The sequence below is a fragment of the Aphis gossypii genome, chromosome 2, assembly GCF_020184175.1.
Source record: "Aphis gossypii isolate Hap1 chromosome 2, ASM2018417v2, whole genome shotgun sequence".
Lineage (NCBI taxonomy): Eukaryota > Metazoa > Arthropoda > Insecta > Hemiptera > Aphididae > Aphis > Aphis gossypii.
The window spans coordinates 35,027,282-35,046,650 of record NC_065531.1 but is presented as its reverse complement, the minus strand read 5'-3'; the positions used below and the strand labels follow the sequence as shown (position 1 = coordinate 35,046,650).

General features: G+C 24.1%; 1 protein-coding gene across 1 annotated transcript in view; it reads left to right on the top strand.

The window, feature by feature from the left end:
* Nucleotides 1–2,801: 2,801 nt before the first annotated feature.
* LOC114125368 (glutamate receptor ionotropic, kainate 2-like) overlaps nt 2,802–19,369 on the top strand; it is a 142,990-nt gene continuing 126,422 nt past the window's right edge. Inside the window, exon 1 of the mRNA XM_027988984.2 lies at nt 2,802–3,520. Coding sequence (XP_027844785.2) covers nt 3,376–3,520 — 145 coding nt within the window. The 5' untranslated portion in view covers nt 2,802–3,375. The remainder of the gene's footprint in view (nt 3,521–19,369) is intronic.

Genomic DNA, 19,369 nt, shown 5'->3' with positions numbered 1-19,369 from the left:
ATCTACTATTGCAAAATCACGAGTTTACTATTGTCGTATTTTTCCAAATTGTTATACAATTTGAAACGATTACATGACCAAGTCATGACTTTATAAATAGTATCTACCTTCTATAAAACAAATTTTTCAAATCGAATAGCTGTTAATTTGTTATGAGAAAAAATAATATTTTTTTAATAAGTAATCATGTTTAATTTGCAGTTTGTATAATTATTATACAATATCAAAACTTATAGTGAGACTGCAAAGTTAGATAGAAGTCCAATGTTGAATGTTGAAAGAGCTGTCAGGTTTTTTTTCTTTTAAATAAATTAAGGTTAATAATATTAATTACATTATTAATTAATAAATATAACAACTATAGTATGATAATTCGATAATGGAAATTGAAAGAACCTTTGATATTAATTATTTTAATTTGAGATTAAAGACTATATATGTTTCATAAAAATATGTTTAAAGCTATGAGAAGAATATTTTTAAGATTTCTTAATTATGAAGTTTTCTAAGGTATACTAGTATGTATTATAGATACATTAATCACATGATGTATTTGAGATTTAACGTCGGCTTAAAACATTTTTTGTTCATCAGATATCGTTTGATGTACAAATATTGAAAAAATATTTTCAAATATACTTTTAACAAAAAAATAAAATAAAATAAAAGGTAAAATACTATTATTTTCAGAATTGCAAAGATATAAATTAATGTATTTTTTCAGAGTCTAAATAATCATAATAACAGTATTTGAATCTAAATGTTCAAGTAAAATATTTTAGTTTAAAAACAATAACGTTTGTTTTTGTGAGCATTAATTTTTGAATATTTAAAATTCATTCTAATTTTAACGTTTTCACATAAGGTGGATCGGTATGGTAACAGCAGTAGTCAGTAGATATACCTACATGATATATTATATTATATGCATGCCAAGTGTATATTTCCATACTGTTGTTTTACTCTATGAAAGTTTTCACGAGTGGTGAGCTATATTATAAAAATGAGAGAGGTAGAGACAGAGAAAGATAGAGAAAGAGATACAAACACAGATAAAAGATTAGAAAAAAAACAAAACCAAAGTGCGCTAGTAGAAGAATATTAGTCAAAAATATTGTGCAATGGTGGAGAGGGTATTAAAAACTAATTTAATGTTTTATTTTATTGTACCTATCTAATTAGAGTTATTTATGTATACAATTTTTGTTTTATTTTATATCATTTCGAGTTTAAAATTGTATTGAATGCGTGTACAATTGTACATATACTTTAATAATTTATTATTAAGCATTTAACATACTGTTTACAAATATCTTAAGTATGCAATAATTGCAGGTACCTAAAATATCGAAATTGAACATTAAAAGTTGTACTTCAGAGATTTTTCTTATTTGGTTTTAATATTTAACATTTTAGTGGATACAAAAACCTTGTTGATAATTGATAAGTTAATAAAATAAATAATTGTAAAAACATTTTAATCATTAGAAAATATCCGCATACATTTAAAAGCATTATAATAAAATGTATAATAACTATAGTGAGAAATATTATCATAAAAGCTATTTAAAATTAATGAAAAACTATAATTTATTGATAAGTTTAATTTTTTTAAATAACTTTAGTTTTAAACTTTTTAAAATTATTAATATTTATATGATGATACATTTGTGTAATTATAAATAGACAACTTTCTTTGGAAGCTATGAAGTATTATTGATATCGACATATCGTGAATAATTTATTTTTTAAACGTATAATATATTATTTTGACCAATTTCCCGAAACGGATATCAATTTAAATTGGTACTTTATTATGAAATGATTTTTATTGAAGTATCAAAGTTTGTATTTTATAAAGTTATGTACATGTTATAACAATAAAATGACATGTTACGAGTGTATACAAAATCAATAATAACAAATAACGTTCAATTACATTACAATTTAACTCAATTGCTCCTCACGAAGTGAACGTCCACTTCATTAAAATAAAGAAACATATTAAATATAATATGTATATATTATAAAATGTGTAAAATATATTATATAAGTTAAAACTAGAGATAGGATTAAGATGATGTTTGATTTTTCATTTTTTTTCTATATTTGTTTGTACTATTTGTATAAACTATTATATGGGTAATAACTCTATCTTATTTGACAATCTGGATTTAACCAGAACTTAATTGGTATTGAAAAAGTAATATAATTAATTGCCGATTTACCAGGATAAGATTAAATATAATCAATGATGCCACATAGACACATTGTAAACTAGCAGTTTTAGTGTGAATACGACACGCGTGTAATACACCGTTTGTTATACCGCTGTTTATTTCGAACAAATAATTTTGATATTATATTTTATTAAATATTTTAAAAATTCCTAAAATTAAGTCAACTGTTGCAGGATGCCGATCGCGCAATTTTGTGAGCGAATTTAATGTCGATATTTTTTCAACAGACTAGACGGTATAGTGCATACATGGCTTATAACTTATAACCAATATAATCTATTCACAACAATCGTTCGTCCGTGAAAAATGTAAACGATAATATTGTTATAATAGTAATACGATGGTAGTTACGGTATTATAGTCGTTTATTGTGATAGTTTTATCTCGATAAAATAATAACAATAACGAGGAAAAAAAAAATAGAAAGAGTTGAGAGAACGGAAAACGGCGGACTTTAGTCCGCGCGCAAAAGCGGAGGCGGTTTCCAGTCCGTCACCCTCCGCCGGCGTCGTCGTGTCGTCGGTGGCGGCGTCACGACATCGTGCGCGCTCTCCCCCGAGCGATTTTAACCAGTCGGCGTCCGGTGTGCACGCCACGCTGTCCGTGGTCCGACGCTCCCGTTCTACACGTCAGTTTTCCGACCGCCAACGTATTTTTAAATTATTTTTTTACGTGTGCGTCGTCAGCATCGGAGTCGAACGACGACGCGGTTTTCGCGTACTCTCCAAATCAGTGTCGCGTTTGGTCGTATACTCATAACGAAACCAAACGAAAATCGAAACCGTTTCGCAGCCCTGCCCTACCGCACGCAAAACGATTATTTGAAAAATACCGTTTCGGCAAGCCACGGTCGAGATATTCGGCGTCAGTGTATTATAGATCGCATTATCATATTTTTTCGTTGTTTAGCATTATTTTTTTTTTTTTTTTTTATATACTTCCGTCTACTTAAGAAAACCTACGTACGATTTCGAGTCGCAGGTGTCACTGACAGACACACGGCCGGCGACGGCTATGAGGTCGTGCGTTCGGGCCTCACGCTTTGCGTGACCGCGTCCCGGCGACGACGATTTTCGTGCGAACGCTACGAGATGTGGCCGCGTCCACGGTCGGGCCGGTGGTGTTTTCGTCGGTGATGATGTCGGCCGTCGACACAATGTTGACGATGGGCGGTGGCGCAGGACCGTGTTGGTTACAACTGATCGCCGTCGTGTGGTCGGTGCACGTGTTGGACGACTCGTCGACGGCGGTCGCCGCGTTACCACCTGTTATACGAATCGGTGAGTTTTTCGAACCATAACAGTTTTAATGCTGTTATTTTATTTTTTACTGGAATCGCGACTTTCGATATTGGAATTATGGCATGAGTCGACATTATGGTCGACGTGTAACACTGCATTGTGACTTACCTACGTCAGCCAGATTTTTTTGCGTTGAATTATTTTTATAATAAAACATTGGTCCACGTTAATGCTATAACGAATGTTATCGTTATAAATCAAAATATTATGTTATCGTTTTACATTTCGGAGAAAGGGTATACGTGTTTAACCTCAATAATAATTGTGTCTTGACTTATCTACTAGTATACATTTAAAACCGGAATTCAAACGGAAGAAAAATGCACGTTTATTTTTATAAAATAACAAAACCGCGTAACTTTAAAACATAAGATTTTAAGAGTTTAACAGCATAAATGATTTTTTTTTACATTTAAATTTTATAAATATATGAGATTTATACGTTATTAAATTAACATTTAACACGCGTATAATATAATAGTCATAATTTACAACTCACGTGTAAATTGTTATCATAGTGCAGAATCAAGTAGCCCTGTTTGTTACTTATAATTTAAACCGTTTTTAAAGCGTTTTCATTAATAAATTATTATTCCTTTCATTATTCTCATTACTATTGTCCATTACGTAAGCATGCGGCGCTTATATTTGAGTGTTATTATTCAATTTGATCTTTTGACTGAAAATAATGTGTTCCTAGAAAGGTTTTACGACTGTAATACTTTGAGGTGTACGCAGTCTGCATATGTTTCGTATAATGTATTCAAAGAAATAGGATAAGAACCAATTTATTCATATTTTGCTATAATAATTTTTGATCATAAAATATCATATCTAAAATATAATACAATGGGAGTAAAAAAAAATAAATGAGCATCAAAAAGTTTATAAAATCTCAGCTGTAAACTTAATGTTATGTAATATGTATGCTTAGGTTAAAACATGATTATGGTAGATATTAACAAAATATAAATGCATTGAATGTATTTTATACTACTGATTATTACGACTTATTATTAATTATAATGGATTATTTTTGGGTGTTCCATAATACCTACCTCAATATTCTAGAGGCTTCAGACTTTCTATATACATACTGTAAAATCATATTATTATAATATTCTAAATGACTCGCCGTCGAATATTTAATCAATATAAAACTAAAGTTTATATCCATGCGGAATATATGTATTATAGTTATACAAAGAACAAGCATTGAACATTGTAAATAATTTCAGACTGGAATATTTTAAGTTCAGTTGCCAAAAAGAAGTGTATTAAATATACGTAATATATACATAAAACAGAAGACAGAATATTTTGCTTTGCAATGTGGAATGGGGATTAAGAAAAAAATATTTTTAATAATTATACCAATGATAATTAGTAACCTACTTACTAAAGTATTTAAATTATTTTTGTATTTTTAATACTGCATACAATAATACATTCTACTGTTTATCACTAAGTATCGGTCGATGATTGTTAACTTACGGAAAAAGACGATGGTCTTAAAATTGTTCTGTCATTAGTTTTACAGCGCAATTATACTTTTGTTGTTTCATTGTTTGCATTGTTGCTCTAAAAACTGGAAACCAGGAAAACCATAATACTAAAACTTAAAATGAATATTGATAAGTACAATAATACTATATTTAATAAATAAATGTAATGGCTGTATTTTCGTTTACATTTTTTTACGTGATCTAATATAGTTTAGTATTCTGTACCAACGAACAAATAAGTAAGGTCCGTGTATTTTACAATTACCTTATCGAGCGTCGTTTCACTATAAGTTATATAAACTAGAAAACTAATAATAAATATTGTCTTAACTTTAACCAAGTCGTTATAGTAATGGATAAACATTCCAGAAGTTACCCCCTTTATTATATACTTCTTATGTTACTGGATAAAAGTGATAGGTCGGTGCTTAATAATAATTATCTAGATTCTAGATTGTACTTATACAAGTATAATAAGTATATAGATATATTAAAATCAAAATATTAACTTTGACAACATTCATAAACTGACAAGTTTTTTAAAAATATTTTTATTCATTTCATTCATAGTAATAACTTTTTATTGAATAATAAATTATTATATTAGGTACTTTATGGCCTTTCCATATACATAGTTAGTAATTTGGGTATTTAGAGTAGAAGGTGGTTGATCAACGCCATATAGTTATGTTTTGAAGAATAGGGTAGAATATTGTCCCCAAGCTCTAGGTAACACCAGCTGAAATATTGGCTATACCACAATTATTATTCTACATCATCAAATCTAATTTTAAAATGGCGATTTGTTAGATAAAATTTAATGATTAAAAAATATACATGATCTCCATATTTTTTAAATGTCAAAAGTAAGCCATCATTTCATAGCATATATCAAATGCTTGTGGAACATCAGGAAAGCGCATACACATTTTACAATATAATTTATTTTATATGTGAGTTGAACACTTCGGCAGCGCAGCGTACATAAAGTGCATGTGTACAGGATAATGGCTATCATAGAACTGTATCAAATAAATTATAATTAAATTGCTATGATATAACGTTTATGTACGTTTTGAAAATAATTTTACTTCTTATTTATTTAAAATTGAACACTATTAATAAAGTAATTTCCAACATATTTACTATATACTTCGTTAATGTTATTTACATAAAATATATATCATATTGTTAATGTTATGCACATATTGATACGTTATTTTTCTATCATATATCATGCTAAAGGATACGTTACGTATAGTTAACTTAATAGATATTCATCGGTCATATAAACCATATACGTACTATTAGGCGGTGAAAAATTAAACATAAAATACAAAATCATATGCATGCATTATGAGTCAGCACGTTTTATTTAATTATAAACAAATAAAATACACTTACATATTATGTGAATTTTTAAGTTATAATGGTATCTATCTAAAGACAAAAATGAGTAATATTTAATCTATATGATTTTATAGCATAATTACATGGTAAAATTCATGTTTATATTTTAAATATGTGCATATAAAATAAGTATAAAGTATCATTTTCGAGTTATTGACAATGCTACCAAAATGATATATAATATTTTTATTTTTATACAATGTCTTATAATTTTAACTATTCATAATTTTTCTTTAATAAAATATTTAAGAGTTACTACTAATTGTTATAACTCAGCCGTAGGTTATTATTTTTTACATGGTTTTAATTTTATCATCTGATTTATTAAATTTTTTAATAAAGTAGATACGTAATGAATTTTTATTTTTGTTAAGTAAGGATTTAAATTTGATATAGGTAAGTACTACTTTTATTAATGAAGATGTGTGGGTTTAAAAAATAATATTGATGTATTATTCAAAACATTATACAACATTATATTAAAATTTAAACATTCTTTGAGTTTTTTTATAATTGTATTCAACATTTGTAATGTCTTATGAAACAAAATATTTTCCTAAAAATAAATAAACAAATAAAACACATTTCGTATAGTAAAATTTTTAATTGTCATAAATAGGTATTGATAGGATAGTAGATACATAATACACTTCAATTTTGCGAGGATATAATTTATCTCATTTAATTGTTACATGCTTGAAGGTTAATAAAATGAAAATAAGAAATCATTGATATTTATTCATAAAAAATGTCCAAAAATTAAATATGAATATAGCCAATATAGGTACAAATTGTCTTTGAAAATACTAAAAAATTCGTTATGCTAAATAGTAAAGAGTTTGATACCTATTAAAAAATTAAAAAAAAAAAAAAAACTGTATGACATAAAGACTTTTAAGAGTGTTAAGACTGTATAAAACATTTTTATTTTCGAATTTTGTGCGTTAAACGAATCATACATTATTTATACTCATATAATATAATATGTAGGTATTGAAAATCACAGCAGCGTTCGATCATTAATAATATTAGAGTATGCGGTGTATCTACTATAATAATAATAATAATATATAGCTTTGGTCCGCTCGAAACCCATACAAACGCGGTTAAGGGTAGTCGACCATGCCGTCATAATATGCGCGGGCATAGACGCGCGAATAGAAATATATCTTTGGACAGTTTGAATGCGGTTGTTTGATTTCGGGTGATAAAATATAAAAACCTCGTCTGTGACTAAATCTACATGAATGCGTGCAATTGGCATTTTCTCCGTTTGATTATCATCTGAGCTACCAAGGCGGTTTCATAAAAAAAAAAAAAATATATATTTACATAATATTTATTTAGGCGATGATAATTGTGGTACAATGTGGTGCCATAACGGGAAAATGCCGTGTGCAATAACAATAATAATAATGAATTACGGGGCTACATGCATAATCTTACACTCGAAATGATAAATCTAAACCCCAGGTTGACATTATGTGCGTATGCGTGTGTGTGTGTATGTGTACATAATACATTTTGTGTTGTATCTGTATAAGAGTTGGACGGAAAAATATCTTTTGTTACGTATTTGTAAATTATTGTTAAAATATTATATCGGTTTTAGTTGTCACATATTTGATCAAATAATATAGTTCCCACGCGATCGGTAATATTGAATATTTTATGATCATGGCTCATCATTGTGTTTGATCGGTATTACATTTACATAAATGTAATATAATTGTTTTTTTATTTTTTATTATTGAATATAGATATATTTAAATATTTTTACATGCATATTATAATATAGCATATTTTGGTAATCTGGTATTTTTAAGTAACAACTAACTGAATTCATATGTATTGTATATTAGATATATTACAGATGAAAACTACATACACAATTAATACCTATATCTAAAAATTATTTAATCTGAAAACAAAGCCAAGTTTTCGTTCGATTTATAAAATAAAATAAATAATCTGATTAAGTGTAGTTTTATTTTTGTTTAACTTTATAATAACGTTTTGAATAATGGGTTATGTATTTCAGTTATGTATATAAAAAAAAATAGTATTTAAAAATTGAACTCGTTCGAATAATATTAATCGATTAATTAATTTTATAAATCGTATTTTTTTTTTTTTTGGTTTTTTAATATGTATCAACTGTATAATATATTCATCAAACATATTATATATATATATATATAATAGTAAATAGTAGGTGATAAAATTGAACTAGGTATTCCTAAAATATATAATCAAATAATTATGACAAAGAAGAAAAATAATTAAATAATTTACATTTAAAAAAAAAAAATAAGATTAGTTGAATAAAAATAGAAATTTGTATCTTAAATTTGTAAAATCTAGCAGAAAAATATGTAAAAAACTATTAGTTTCAATTTTATTTATTTATTTATTTCAATAATATTATTCATAAGTTTTATATTTTTAATATTTTAAAAATTTCAAATCAAATGAATTTATTTGATTGAAACCTGTTATGGAATTATTTGAGACATAGTATTACCAATCTAAAAATATATTTGTGTATATAGCAATATTATAGCCGTATAGAACTATTATGTTTATAACTATAAAATATTATTTAAAAAATAATATACTATTTAATTTTTAAGTCTGGTGGAAATACAAGCCTATTGGTTTCAAGTTTATTTTTCTTAATAATGCTTGATCAAAGATAGTTCATCAGAGGCCATGTCAATATGTTCTGAATCTAATTTAGAGCATAAATAAGTTAGATTTTTTTATCATTAATAGCATATAAAGTTTATTATTTTATAATCTTGTTCAAAAATTATCCAGTAACTCAAAAAATCAAAATTTTGTTCAGCCGTTAAATTTTACTGTAAAAAAAAAAAAAGAAATATGAATTGCATAGTATATGTTTTCTAAATTGTAGTTTAATTTTCATATATTTTTTTTATTACGCATGGGATAAATCGAAAGTCACACTGTTTCACGGTTAACGGTCAAATAATTATAACCTATTGTTATTGTAGCTCATAGCTTTTGACATTTTAATCATTGCATATTCCCTTTTCATATGGTACTTCATAGCTTAAAAATGTGTGGTGCATAGTTTAGGTTAGAATTTTTACCTGACAAGTTAAAACATTATTATTTTTTTTATCCAAAGTCTAAGGTTTAGTAGTATACATTTTGAAAAGAAAATCTATTTTGACATATGATATAGTGTTCATAATGACAATTTATTAGTAGTATTTTTAAAACAAACTCTGTTTAAAATGCTGTTATTTATTCTTTGATCAATAGACCTAACCTATAGACAGTATTTTAAAAGACTAGGTTTCGCTAAGCTATTTAATTTACTTAATAATTAATAAAATCTAATGGATTTACGCAGGAAATGCGAATAATTTTACGGGGTACCAAAAAATAAAATTACACTGATTTAAATTAAGATAAAGTAGTGACTAAAAAACATCGGTATATATTTCAGATTAATTTCTAGTCTTTCATAAATAAACTTTTGAAAAATTTAAAGTAAATATTGTCATATTAAATTACAATGGTTAGTGTACGGTTTTAAGGTTAATAGATTTTGAAATCCCCATCTAAGACATAATATTGGATGACCTTTTTTTTTTTTTTATTTAATGCTTGTATGGAAATAAGTATATCCTTTTTTATTTAAATATTTATTAATTTAAATAAAAATAAATTATTCTTTATTAGTAATACTTTAATACAATTTTTAAACTTATATTTTTCATTCATTCTGAAATTATTGGTTTAAAAGTATTAGAAAAAGTATAAGGAAAAGCATTTTCGTTTATGAATTTCAACAAAAATAATATAACTGCACAAACACGTAAGTAGGTACATTCATAATCATGAACAATTGTTCTTAAGACACTGACTATAATTTTATTTATATTTTATAAATCAACTTGTACAGTGACTGATAAATCTAAAACCATGTCGATTAAATTTAGTTATTTTGATATTTTGATAACATAATATATGATAATTTATTAATGATGGTGAATCATTAAAATATAATCCACATGTATTCATGGACTTCTATTGGATCATTTAGTTATAGCTTCAAAAATCTTTCTCTTCTATTAGAATATAAAATGGTTATATACAAATAAAAAAAAAAGTAAAATAATCAAATTCGATAACATAAAATGAAAAATAAATAATAATTAGTACATAGATACTGTTGAAAGAGAAGTTGAAACTATATATTAGTCATTACTAGCACCTCTGAAAATAATATTATTCTTTAGTAAATTTTTTTTCAATTTAATGGATTATCCTGCAAAAGCTGTGGAAGAAAATTTATATTATTTAATATGTAATGATAAGAAAGTTTTTATAGTGATTTTTATAGTATTTTTTGTAGATCGATTAAAATTTAATGAGATTATTTTTAAATGTAGCACATGTAAATCACTGCGTAAAATAATATTTAGGTTAAATGTTAAATATTTAAACTTGCCCCCAAATTTGGATTCTACACAACTAAGCTGGAACTATAGTAGCTTCATATATAAATGTTTTATTTTTAAGACAAATTTAGATTTTAAAATTGAGTATAAAAATTAAAGGCATGTATTACATTGTTTTTTTTTTTTTTAACTATTAAATTTTCATATGGTTGTAGGAAATTTTTGATTGGTGGCTATTTGCTATATAAGTTCAATATAACTCATGTAAATTATAAAAATAATTTGAAATTGTACATAACTGTAACAATAGTTATCTTAATTTTTAAATCGAAACGACATATAGTCAACAAATACTACTTTTATTAGATGTTCTAAAATTTATTTGTTGTATTACAGTTAGATTCTATTTCTGTTAATTATTTTTATAAATATTATTTTTACTATATATTTTTTTTTTGCTTTAATATGGATTATAAATAAACAGTGTATAAAAAAATGCAATTGAATTTTAACTTTAGTTAAATAGGTACTTTTAATTTTTAACTTGTTACTTTTATAGTCTATTTTAAAAATTTTAAATCTAAACCAATTAAATCCTAATAAAATGATTAATTTGGACTCTTATATACTATAATATACTATTTTACTGAGATTAAACTGATTTAAGTAGGTAGTGTATTATAACACTACAAAACGAGGTAATCAAATGTTACGACGTAACATTAAAACAAAGATTAAATCTACATAAATACTTAAAGCAATAATATTATACAAGTAACACACATTTTTACCTTATCTCTATAATATAAAATCAATTATATTTTATATAAACATTTAAAATATTAAATACATTTAACATGACTTTTCAATAACTACAGACCTATTCTTCTAAATAAATATTTTGTGTTTGAATTTGTTTTACATCTTCAAAATAGAGTCCATTCATATTAACACATAAACAATCACATTCACAAATATTAATTATTATAATGTTAGTCAAAATAAATACCTCTATTTCAGTTCATTGTTAATTTTATTTACCTTAATTCAGAATTTTAACTAGTTTTATTTATTTCACGAGCCTGTAAATAATAACTGGGAACTCTTAGCAACTATTGTTCAAGAAAGTTTTACATTTGATTAATTTAATGGAAATAGACTGAAGTTAGCAGTCTTCTGATAGTATGTTAAGTACTTTAGTCCCATATTGACAACTCTTTATAGCAATCTTACTCTTTAAATTGCAATAACCCCAAGTAATTGAATATTTGTATAATAAATTAATAATTAAATAATAATTATTAATAAACAATCAATTATGAATAAATCGGCTATTTTAGAATACATAATCGCTTATTTTTCCGTCATAAATCATAATAATTTAAAGCTTTGACAATATGAATAGGTACTATTTTATAATAGTAAAAGTAAGGTAATTGATGACAATAGTAAAAATATTTTATGTAATACACTTATATTTAAATATTGCACATACAAATATAAAGTACAATATATTTTGTAGATAACAGACGCTAGAATGAAACTAGAAATTGACAAGTTATCTTTCAAAAATAAAAAATAATAATAACAGTTGTAATCTGGATTGAAAGTAAAAATTTTGCGTAAAAACCAAAGTTAATTATAAAACCTATTAAAGTATGTCATACATTTTTTTATAACAAAAATATACTTAATTAAAGCTAGTTTTCGTTGTATAGATACCTATTTATTAAGATAATTTTAGGGTATAAAATATATTTATTTAAAGTAGATATCGTTTATATTCGTTTCTTTTATATAATGTTTTAGTATTAAGCCTTAGTATATTGAATAGTGTACAAACTATTCGTTGGTTGAATTAAAGACATTTGAACATTTGGACCACCAACCAGGATGTTGAAGTTGAACAAGTAAAATATGAAGATTGAGTGGACACTTGATTTCTTCTATTTCTTTAGTTTCAGGTAGTTACAGATAAATGTATTTTAATTTATGTTAGTTTTAGTTTTGTATTTTTTTTTTTTTTTTTTGATAAAAACCAATGAATTTCATGGTATTTATCACTAGTTAATATAATTAAAGAACATTTTAGTTGTTCTATCTTAATTAACTGAATCTTTTGACCAAAATAACAGTTTTATTTTCTATTTTTTAGCGAATACTTCAGTATGCTACTTGTTAAAAATCATAAAATATATTAGTTTTAAAATATTCTTAATAAAACTTGCACATTTTTCATGGTAATATTAAATTTATCAATAACTTAAAATGTTCTGATAATACCATCTCAATAACAAGTCTACCCTTCATATATTTGTTCTAACGTGAACAAGGCCCGAGTCATGTTCATATAAAAAAATATCTTTATACAAATTTATTATTTTGTCTCCATAATATAAAAAAAAAGTTTTGTATATTTTATCTTCCCCATAAAACTATAAGCGTAGTAAAAAAAATAATTATTATTATTATTGATTAAATACTTGAAACTCATTTTATGATAAAAAAAAAAGTTGTATATTTGATTTTCCCTTTTTTTATTTTACAAATTTTGAATTACAGATATTAAATTTCAAGAAGCAACACGGGATGACTCTTTGATCGTAGGGTAAATCCCGTAGGAGGGTTAGTGAAACAGTAAAGGGTAGAGCCACCATAGTATTGAAATAAACAAGTGAAAAAAAAAAAACAATAAAATAAAAAAAAACACTAATGTTAACATTTTTTTTTTGTAAGATACGTTTAGCTTTGACAACTATGGCCATTGGCCATTGGCAGAATTAAATTACATATTATTTTTACACTTGATCTTAAATTATATTGTGTACATACCAATTACAGTTGATTAATTAATTTAGACTTAATAATAAAGGTTATCATATGTTTTAAGTTATTAAGGTATAGAGCTTCAGAGAGAATATTGGATATTCCTGTAGCTCATTTCTCCGTTTTGAATGTACGAAATTCGGATATGGTGTGTTTAATCTCGAGGAGAATATTACCAAATAGGAAGTTCTCCTCTCTTTATTAAGAACTGGTCAGTTATCATAACCAGTTAACCTAACCTATCCGAATTTCAATCTATTGATGAATGTTTCTATTTTTATGGAGATGTCCGGTGGTGATGTCCATAGTAGACATTATTTTTATTTTTACTGTTATTTATAACTACTGCCTCATAATGCTTCTCAAAAATTATACCATGGATAATATTATTACATAATATAACATAGTATATTTCATTGATTTATACTTTTAGTTAATATATAAAATGTGAACTGAGAATAAACTAAAATATCATTATTTTGTCATAGAATCACACCGTATAAAAAAAAAAAAATTACATTTAAAATAACAAATACAACTAGGATTCATTTTTACTGTAGTACAAACATATATATTATACAAAAAAAACACACTTCACTTTCATAATTAATTATTTAAACGGATTGCTAATATTGTTGTTATATTCTTTTATGAATAATAAATAAAAAGTTTTTGTCCATCAACTTGTTGTATTTAAAAGTTACCGTATTTCAAAGTCCAAACTGTTACTTTTTAGTAGGTAAGTAAGTATAAAGTTTTCATTAGCTTACTATAAAACTTAGAGCAGAACATCTACAGAGTTGAACATTACTTTATAAAATTATATTTCAAAAAAATTATTATATTATTTCTGTATGGAAAGCATTACAGTTTTTAAATGTTTAACTTATTTTTAATTTGAAAGATTAAGAATCTATATTTTATAGAAAAGCATTTTGATTTTTTATTATATTTTGAATATTGTTGGTTTTTAAGTAATGGTTATTTTTGTATTTTTGCGTATAATTAAATTCTAGTTCACAATATTATGTCATACTATTGAGATGTTTTTAAGGTAAATTTTATAAAGTTAATTTTGTATATGTTTTGATTAAATTATGATAATGAGTAAAATGTTGAGTAATTTTATAAATTGTATGTATATATATATATATATATATATATATATATATATATATATATACATATAAATGACATGCTAAACAAAAACGGTCAGTTAGTTTAAATATTAAATATGAGTTTTATAAATAATTCAAGAGTTATTGACTTCAGTATGTCATCTAATAATAATCTGTTTTAATTATGTTTGTTAAATAAATTGTTATCTTTTGTAAGAATTTTATCTTAGTAATATTATGTTAATTTTGGATATAATTAAATAGTCATTCTTGTTTTATTAAGTCAATGATTTAATTGATTTATCAATTATTTATAAGTTTATAACCATATCTAATCGTACACATAATGATGTTTATACCTGTTTATTAAATGATATTAAATTACATAATAATGCTTTATTTATATATCCATCATAAAGTTTTTTTAACCTTTTTCATAAAATCATTTTTAGTGGACGACTTTCACAGCAAAGTTTTAAGTATAAAAAAATTATAAAAATCAAATATAACCATGCCATTTATTCTAAAATATTATTAATAAATACAGTTTTTACATTATATTATTGAATATCAATATTTTATATTAAAATTAATGTTAGAATGATAGATAGTTAGTAGTAATATATTTCCATTCCTACATATTTATATTATTTATTATTTATTTATAATATTTTGGCGAAACAAAAAAAAAAAAACAGTTATGTTTTATAGTTTTATAGTTAATTTATATAATTTTGTTACAATCAATTTATCCAGTTTATACAAATACGTTAAAAAACTTTAACATTTTAATATACTTATAATAAATATACATTTTTCTATTTATTTACAAAATAAATACTCACACAAATTTTAATCATATTAATATATAACTAGTAAATCAATTTATCAAAATTTCAACTTCACGTCTGAACTTTATTTCTTTAATATAAATACACAAATTTAGAAAATGAGACTGAGGAAAAATTAAAATTATTATGTAAAGGGTTACTTATTAATGTATATATGCTTAAATAATTTTACTAAATAAATGTATTCTATTTGTAATAAGTTACAAAATTCAATTTATAATAGAATGTATAACAGTGAGAATGTTAGTTAAATCTAATATGAAACATAGATAATAATAATAAATTCTTGTGTGACTTATTTTAAAAGCCTTGATTTTTCTTAGACAATCTTATACTATTGACTATTGTATTTTTCGATTTACAATCAGTATATTTTCAATTCTTTTTGTTAATAAGTAATGAATCAATCTTCAATCACTTAATATTTATGCATCTAAAGTGAAGTTCTTCATTCTAAATTAAATTGTATAGTAAGCTATTACCATATAATGTCGTTTAAATTCTTTACAAATGAACGGACGACCTTTCAGGAATTCGTTTTGGGTTCAGATATCGGCATGAATTCCATTATTCTTTTCAATTTCTGCATTTTCATGAATAAGGTAGGAAAACTATTTTTCACAGTTCTTCTGTTTGGCTCATCTGGTACTACATTTTATTACTACCATTCCTCCCATCAAAGTTATCGTCTTGTCCTAGAGATTATGACTTTTCATTATCTCATTTCACTTTAAACTGTGAAATGCATCCATATTATGCGAACTATTTCTCACCAGTAATCAAAAATGCTAATGGATTTCAATACGTAATAGGTATAGATCATTAAAAATAGAGTAAAAATTACTATAAATGTTTTGTTCTACACATCATAATAAATACTTTTAAACACGAGTTTAACTTTTTAAATTCCTAGTTATTTTATTCACCAAGGTATACTCCTTTATTTTTATTAACTATAATACTAAGATCAAAGGTTATAATCAATTAATCGCTGTAAAAATCCATTAAGATTATCTATTCATAATATGTACTAGGTATATACATTTTTATTACAATAAAAAATGCGAAATTGCATCAATTTGAAAACTAACGAATAAGTATCCTCTTAAAGTTATATAAACAGTGTACAATGAGATCAATCAAAATGTATCTTTAAAATACGTATACAAATAGGTAGTGACTATTTGATCTGTAATTCATTAGTTTTAAATTAATAAGTTATTTTTTTTTTATATATTAACTCTTCAGCTTAATGCACTAATTTATTAAGTGACATAGTTGAACTGTAGTTATACACTTGTATTTATATATATATATATATATATTTGTAAATGTAAAGAAGTGAATATTAATATATTTCAAATTAATACATCGCATAATAATTAGTTACAGAAAATTGTCAAGATTTAACCTGAAATTATTACTAGTGCAAGCAATATATTTTCAATTTGTATTATAATTTATTATTTTGGTTTTAAACGAATTAAGAGCTTAAAATGTACATGAAATTAAAAAAAAATAAAGTTTGATTTTAAAAGTTAATAATGATTAAGACAATTATTATTATATTATTGAAGATTAATTCTGATTATTGATGTTGACTTGTTTTAAAATCCAAACACATAATTAGGTAAAATATCATGATACGTATACTGTTATTTTATTTTTTTTTCTAGATGATTTAAATGTTTTCTTAATATGACTATTTTAAAACAACAAAACTTAGCATACTGGAATACTATGAAATATAGATTCCCAACGTATAAATTGTATATAATGTCTTAAGGCTATATCTTCAAATGAATAATGATATTCAATTATCGTTCTAGACTATATGAAGATGGATAAATGTGGAATTTAGTAACTTAAAATTTTGAATATTATTAAGAAAAAATGATAATAAACTTAAAAAAAATATGAATAGTAAGTATTTAAATTAAATTATTTATTAAGTTTTTTTTTAAAAATCTCGAGTAGATATAACATTTCACTAAATACTCAACTGGGTAATAATGATAAAGAAATTATATTAAGTATAATTTAATAACTATCAATTAGAACACAGAACAAGTGAGTACATAATAACAATCACTATAATGTAATTAATAACTATAACCTCTGCAGTTGGGTGTTGTTTCAGGTAAACCTCAAATTACAAAATAATAACGACTGCTTATGATATATATTGTTCTAAGCAGCAGTCATAATAATTAATGAAATTAGTTGATTGACGTAACGATCGCCCTGACTAAGTATTTGCATAAGAATAATATAGTTGTTAGATATAAATTTTTGATTTATAGGTAAATGCTTTAGATTTTAATACGATTTTGAATCATTACATTAAAAAAAATACTCCTAGTGCAGCTTAATACTACTATCCAATATTCTACATTTTAATTTCAAAATTGAAAACTTTTTAAGATCCTTTACTTAAATTAAAATATTAAAAAAATTATAAATGTATCACTTAGAAAAGGTGTTTTAGTTAACTATTGTGTTGGTTTTTAATTTTTTATTATACAATTATTTCAAAATATAATTTAAACAATGAATAATTCTTTTTTAGTACAATCGAAAATAATATTCAAATTAAAAAATGAATATTTATTTATATACAAATTATTGTCCAAAATATAATTTAGGAATTAATTATTCAATTTTTATTTATTTCAATATAGATATTGTCAAATTTAAATAATACATATGATAATAAAAATAATAAGTCAACTTCATTATTTCCTAATCGACATCAGTTATATATTATGTATTTATATCAGTAAATATTACGTAATAATATCTTGTTATGATCTATTGACTGTTATTATTATATTATTATTATATATTTTTCAATATAGGTATTTTATTAATATAATATATGAAATAAGCTATCAATACATGAATATGATGTTCGATTAAAAATACAATATAAATATTAGGTACATAACTTAAGACAAGTACTTGAATTTATTAAAATACATGCAAAATTAAAAAATAAAGTCAACATTGGCGTTTGATATTTCCAGTAAATCTGAATTGTATGTAAATAAAATATAAATATCATCATAATATAATAATCACTTTTTTTAAAAACACACATTTTTAATTTTAATTTTTATTAATATTTTATTCATTTTTCAATTTTCAAAACATAAAAGATATGTTTTATTACATTTACAATTATATACACTTTGTACTTTAGACAGATTTATCTGAGAAATAGCTGCATGTTGGAAAAATGTAAGAATTGACATGGAACTTGGTTGCAGACATTAAATTGCCAAAAAATTAAGTGTGTGATATTGGAACATCTTGATTAAATTCCACTTCATGCAATTAATTGTCCTACTTGCATGTCATGTACAGTGTAGGTACACATTTACTTATGTTTAATATTTTTTTTTTGTTTTTCAAATAACGAAAAATATATCAATTAAAATTAAATTAAAATCACAAATTGAGTTCATTGGCCATTTAACTGGTAGTGAAATGTGGTACTAAGGTTAGGTTAACACATAACAATTAAAATAAGCAGTGAACCGTGATGGACACCAAGGTATCTTGAAACAGATTAGTGATACTATAGGGAAGATAACTCAGTTTTATTACTTAAAAACTAGCCAAGAAACCTAATACTCATTTACACTCAGTCAAATAAGGTAGGCTAAGAATATTAGCAACT